The 5,483-nt window shown below is 33.3% G+C and overlaps 1 protein-coding gene across 1 annotated transcript; it reads left to right on the forward strand.

Annotated features, from left to right (window-relative positions):
- Nucleotides 1-363: 363 nt before the first annotated feature.
- Nucleotides 364-2,580, forward strand: LOC140860206 (DCD domain-containing protein NRP-B). The gene is made up of 5 exons (XM_073263083.1): nucleotides 364-1,307; nucleotides 1,619-1,719; nucleotides 1,802-1,885; nucleotides 1,974-2,084; nucleotides 2,166-2,580. The coding sequence occupies exons 1-5, from the start codon at nucleotides 500-502 to the stop codon at nucleotides 2,205-2,207; spliced, it is 1,146 nt and encodes a 381-aa protein (XP_073119184.1). The 5' UTR covers nucleotides 364-499; the 3' UTR covers nucleotides 2,208-2,580.
- Nucleotides 2,581-5,483: the final 2,903 nt, after the last annotated feature.

Here is a 5,483-nt window from a genome sequence, read left to right on the forward strand (position 1 = left end):
ACTTCTTTTTAGCGGAGCCTATGAAAAATTGGGAAATTCGGAGTTATTACTGCATTTACGAAGGGATAAGATTTGAGACAGATCTTCATCTAGGATGCCGCGTGTTACGCCATTAACAACCTTAATCCTTAAGTAAATCACGCAGTGTGAAACCCATTTTTCAAAGGATAACCACGACCTTCTAGATTTCCCATTTTTATTTTTAATTTGTAATTTAATTTAATAAGAATCCCCACTACCACTTCACTGTCGCAGTTTCACTTCCCCCACTCTACCAAAACCGCGTTTATGTTGTCACCAATTTACCTCTACTCTTACACGTCATCTCCTTTTCCTCGAAATTTCCAGTTTTTCTTCTCAATATATACTATTCTTCCTGTTTCTTGATTTTCCCCAACAATCCCATTTCGTCAAGTTTGCTTCTTTCTTTCTTGGTTTAATAATAATAATTCATTTCATTCGATCTACTTCCGGGTTTTCTGATTTTACCTTCGGTGGAATGGAGAGCAATCAGTCTTCCTTTTGGCAGTTCAGCGATAATCTTCGTCGTCAGACTGATAATTTGTCCAATATCTCGCTGAATGATTCGATTTGGAGTACTGGGTATGCAGCTAAGCGCCCGGCCGCCGAGCGCCGGAACTTTGATTTCCGCAACGGCGGTGACGCGGGGTCGCCGTTGGAGCTGGTCAACGATATCGAATCGGATCTCGAAAGGTTGAATCTTGGGTTCATTAACGAGGGGTGGAAGGCTCCGGCTCCGATTAAGGACAACGTTTCCGGGTTCGGAGCTCCGGTGAACAACTTCGGGTACACCAACGACGACTGGAAATCCCCGATCAACGCCGATCTTCCTCGGTTGAGAGGGTTCAACGACACCATCTCCGGGTACGGGTTCAGCAACGATGTGTGGAAAGGTCCCCTCAACGACGACGTATCCGGGTTCGGATCCAAATCCGGCCTGCACGGCGGGTTCAACAAGGTGATTTATCCCACCACCCCATCTCTAAATCTCAAGAGTTACAACAGAGGGAAGGGCCATTTCATCAACAACGTTGTGGTGAACGGCAAGGTGGCTAAGGGCGTCGGGAAGAACGAAGAGGAGCTGGCTTACGGAAAAAACGTGAAGAAGAACAAAGTTAACAAGGAAAATACTGGGAATGGTAACGGGGAGAACAAGAATGGCGTGGACAAGAGATTCAAGACTCTGCCCCCGGCGGAGGCTTTGTCGAGAAATGAAACCATTGGAGGCTATATCTTTGTCTGCAACAATGATACCATGGCTGAGAATCTGAAAAGGCAACTCTTCGGTATGTTCCTAATGATTTATTAGCTTATATTTGTGGGATTTTGAGATTTTTCGTTTGCTCCCTTCGAGTTCAATGAATTGGTGTGGTCGATTTTATTTAGGATGAAAATTATTTGTGAAAGTTGAATTGGTTTCATACGAGTGATTCAGATAGAAAGAACTTTAGAATTTGAATGAGTTTGATTTAGTTTCTTGAATACGGATGCCTCTCAATTAGTGGGATATTTACTGTGGAAACTTCTCTCATCTGCAAATTTGTTCTTGAAATGAAACATTATTGTGTTCTTGGTTCTCTAACGGTCTTGTTTCCAGGTTTGCCTCCCCGCTACCGTGACTCGGTCCGTGCAATAACTCCAGGATTACCCCTCTTCCTGTACAACTACTCGACCCATCAACTCCATGGAATCTTCGAGGTTCGTCTTGTGGAAATTGAGACTGGATCCACTGATTGGTTTTCTTGTTTATTGTGGCCTGATTTGTGGATTAATTGTGCAGGCTGCGACATTTGGTGGATCTAACATCGACCCAACAGCTTGGGAGGACAAGAAAAACCCCGGCGAATCGCGGTTTCCTGCTCAGGTTTGGTCCGGCAACAATGCCATTTTAAAGAAACATAGCAAAAACATGTTTATTTAGAGAGAACTCAATGTTATATATTTGCGTGCAGGTTCGAGTCATCACTAGGAAGATTTGTGAACCTCTGGAGGAGGATTCGTTCAGGCCAATCCTCCACCATTACGATGGTCCTAAGTTCCGTCTTGAACTGAGCGTACCCGAGGTGAATATGCTTTCCCATTTCGCGTATTCAAGAACTTTATTATATGAATTGGCCTAACATTCATGCGGTTCCAACTTGCAGGCGCTATCCCTCTTAGACATTTTTGCAGAAATCGATGCTTGAAAGTGTGAGGGTGACGAAAACGCAGTATACATGCTACGGTATATTATGAAAATAAACGAAGATCGGAGTAAAGGGGGCAGCGTAAGTTTTTGCTCGAGTTCGAGATGGCGAGAAGAACTAGTAGGATACAGCAGTTTATGTAAATAGAGATACAATGTTGCAATGTGGGGAGAGTTTGGGGATGGAATGTCACAGCTCCCCTCCTGTTATATCTGGATCAAGATTATATCGGTGTAATCGTCTGTAATTTTTTTTTATGTTTCTTTGTAGTAAATACATGATGAGGAAACTTTATACATCTATTATACCCGTTACAGTTGCATCCTTTGTGATTAGACTGAGATTTACGAATAATGCACAAAAATTCAATCAATATTTGTTGCGAGGACATTTCTTGTTAGGTGACTTCATCATTTCATGTATCTTTTTTCGTGATATTTGTTGATTTGGTTTATATATTTGGAGTGAAATCATTTTTTTTAACGTTGAAAGTAATATATTTTTTTTGAATAGTGTCAAATAAGAGATTTGTTAAATGTGCATAGCTTTTGTGATTTGATACTTAGGTATAAGTCAAGGATGGGATAAATAATATATTGTATTAAAAAATAAATTAGAAATGATAGTTAATATAATATTTGATTTGATTGATAGATTATAGTATGTTTGATTTGATTTATTAAATTTTATATAAGAATAATAAATTATCATTTTGATCTTTTAATAATTAATAAAATATGGATATTATTATTTATAAATGGTAATGTAGTAATTTAAATTTAATAATTTAATTGATATATGATAAATAATTAATGATATAACGATGTAAGATATATAATTAATTGATGGATAAAAAATATGACAAAAAAAATGTGAGATGAAATAAAATAAATTATACATAGATTAATAATATGATAAAACAAACGATACCTTAGTATATGCCTTGTGGTACCTTGGGATTACTTCAAGGTTAAATAAGATGAGTAAAATTAACATGTTTAAGACTCCCGATTGGATAAAGAGTAAGCTATTTTGACTGTAAACTGGTCAGTGAACAAAGTGCACAATATGGCTATGAGCTCGACGATTTTTGGGCAAATTCTTTCTGGTTGTCAAATTTTGTGTCCTTTTCGATAAATTTTTGTTCTTGTAAATAACTGCAAAATAAGGATTCGATTTTAATTTGATTTCTTAGGGCATCTCCAGCGGTATTCTCCATTTTGGAGTACTTTATTCTCCAAAATACTACTATTTAATTCTCTATTTCAAAAATATTCTCCAACCCATATTCTTTATTTTTAATAAGATTCTCTATTTTATTATTTTTAATTCTAAATTTATTTAACAAAAAAAACAATATTAAAATAAATAAACTAAATTAAAGATGACTCGATTATGTTTTAAATTATCAGTACTTTGTCTTTTAATGATTTCTTATTTTCTTATATTTTAATGTGATTGCATGTTTATTTCAAGTTATTTAATTTGATTTCAGTTCGTGATCAAGTATGTAATATATTTTTTAAGCACGATCTTGTTTAATTATTATTATTATTTTTTGTCTTCAATATAATTTAATTAGAATAAATAAATAAGAATAAAACATTGATTGCATTTAAAAAAAACACCCAAAAAAAATAAATTAAATAAAAGGATTGAAATGAACAAATATATATATATAATTGAACCAAAAAATAATTCACAAAATACATAAGGATTAAATTGCTATTTTATACAATGGCATTTGTGTAAATAAAACCACACTCCATATTCATACTCTATATCTACAGTGATTCTCCAAATTTGGAGAATCACTGTAGCCATCTCTATTTTGAAGAACCAAAATAAAGATGGGTTGGAGTGAGTTGTCTTCTCCATTTTGGAGAGATATTCTCCAAAATGGAGAAGGGCTGCTGCCCTTAGGGCAACTACAATCGGTCTCTATTTTGGAGAATTTCTCCAAAATGGAGGATGACTTGAGCTCCAATCGTGCTCTATAGTTATCTTTCATTTTGGAGGATGCTACATTTACGAAAATGTCATTTTTCAAAATTATTAATTAGACCTTTTAAAATAAAATTTAATTTTTTGATCCTTGTTTCAAATTATTTTTTATTATTTTCAGTCATTATATTAAATTTTAGTAGGTTATTTGGTGTGTTCTTTAAACTTTTATGCGTCGTTTATGTTTATGTTAATTTATATTTTATGTTTGTATGATTAATGTTTTGTGTTGTTTGCAATGTAATTGTTTTGAAGTGTTTGCAATTTAATGACAAAATAAATATATATTTTTTTAAAAAAAATCGAGTCGAGTAAATTTTAATTTTTTATATGTTTAATTATATAATACATAATTATTAATATATTTCACGATTTTTAGTTGAATCTTATCGAATTAATTTAGTTGAAAGATATATTATGTAATTATTAAATTATATATATGTGTGTTGTAAAAGAAAAAAATTGAAAAATTGAGTATTTGTTAATATTTAGAGGATATGAGTTGGAGAAGTTTTTTGAAAATAGAGATGTCGGATCTCTATTTTAGAGGTAGATGATAAAAAATAAAGGATGTGGGTTACCTTTTTATTAATGTAAATTACATATTTTTATTTTTTTAAAAATGTCCTATTTCGAATATTGTGTATAGTAGTACTATATACGTGAATAAGTTGATTTTGTAGGTGTTTTCTCTCTCTGTTATTACTCTTCGATTGTAATGTGTAAATTAAATATCGGAATTATCGATGTTTTGCAAACAAAGCTAGTTAGATAAATGGTATTGGACAACAGATTTACTTGAAAAAAATGTTAGTAGAAAATATCAATTTTTGATCATCAGTCAAACTCTCATTTACTGTACAAACTCAAACTCAAACTCATACATCCTTTGAGATTCATATGAGATGTTTTTACTTCGATAGTTAGTTGGGGTCTGGTTATAAATAATTGAGGGGAAAAAAGTTTACATTTGGAGTTATAGCATATAAATATCTTACCATCTAATAAAGCATCGACCCCTTATAGTAACTGATTTGGTAATTTATGTGTGTAGACTAAAATACCTTTCAATTTTAATTATTGATAAAAAATAATTGAATGACGATATAGTAATTTACATGACCCATTTTAAATCCAAATTCTCATCCCAAGCTCATGTTCTTTCCACTTTTCTCACTACCCTTTATTTTCTATACATTATATTTCACACACAACGAGTGTGCGTGTGTAGCTAATATCTTACTATGGCTCCACTCCTTGGTCATAAATGTG

This window comes from Henckelia pumila, chromosome 4, assembly GCF_033568475.1.
Source record: "Henckelia pumila isolate YLH828 chromosome 4, ASM3356847v2, whole genome shotgun sequence".
Taxonomy (NCBI): domain Eukaryota; kingdom Viridiplantae; phylum Streptophyta; class Magnoliopsida; order Lamiales; family Gesneriaceae; genus Henckelia; species Henckelia pumila.

Bases quoted from the DNA above. Each gene is read 5' to 3' on its own strand.
- LOC140860206 (XM_073263083.1), top strand. From the start codon at position 500: ATGGAGAGCAATCAGTCTTCCTTTTGGCAGTTCAGCGATAATCTTCGT. The intron at 1,308-1,618 runs GTATGTTCCTAA...TCTTGTTTCCAG, and splicing joins TCTGAAAAGGCAACTCTTCG to GTTTGCCTCCCCGCTACCGT. The intron at 1,720-1,801 runs GTTCGTCTTGTG...TTAATTGTGCAG, and splicing joins AACTCCATGGAATCTTCGAG to GCTGCGACATTTGGTGGATC.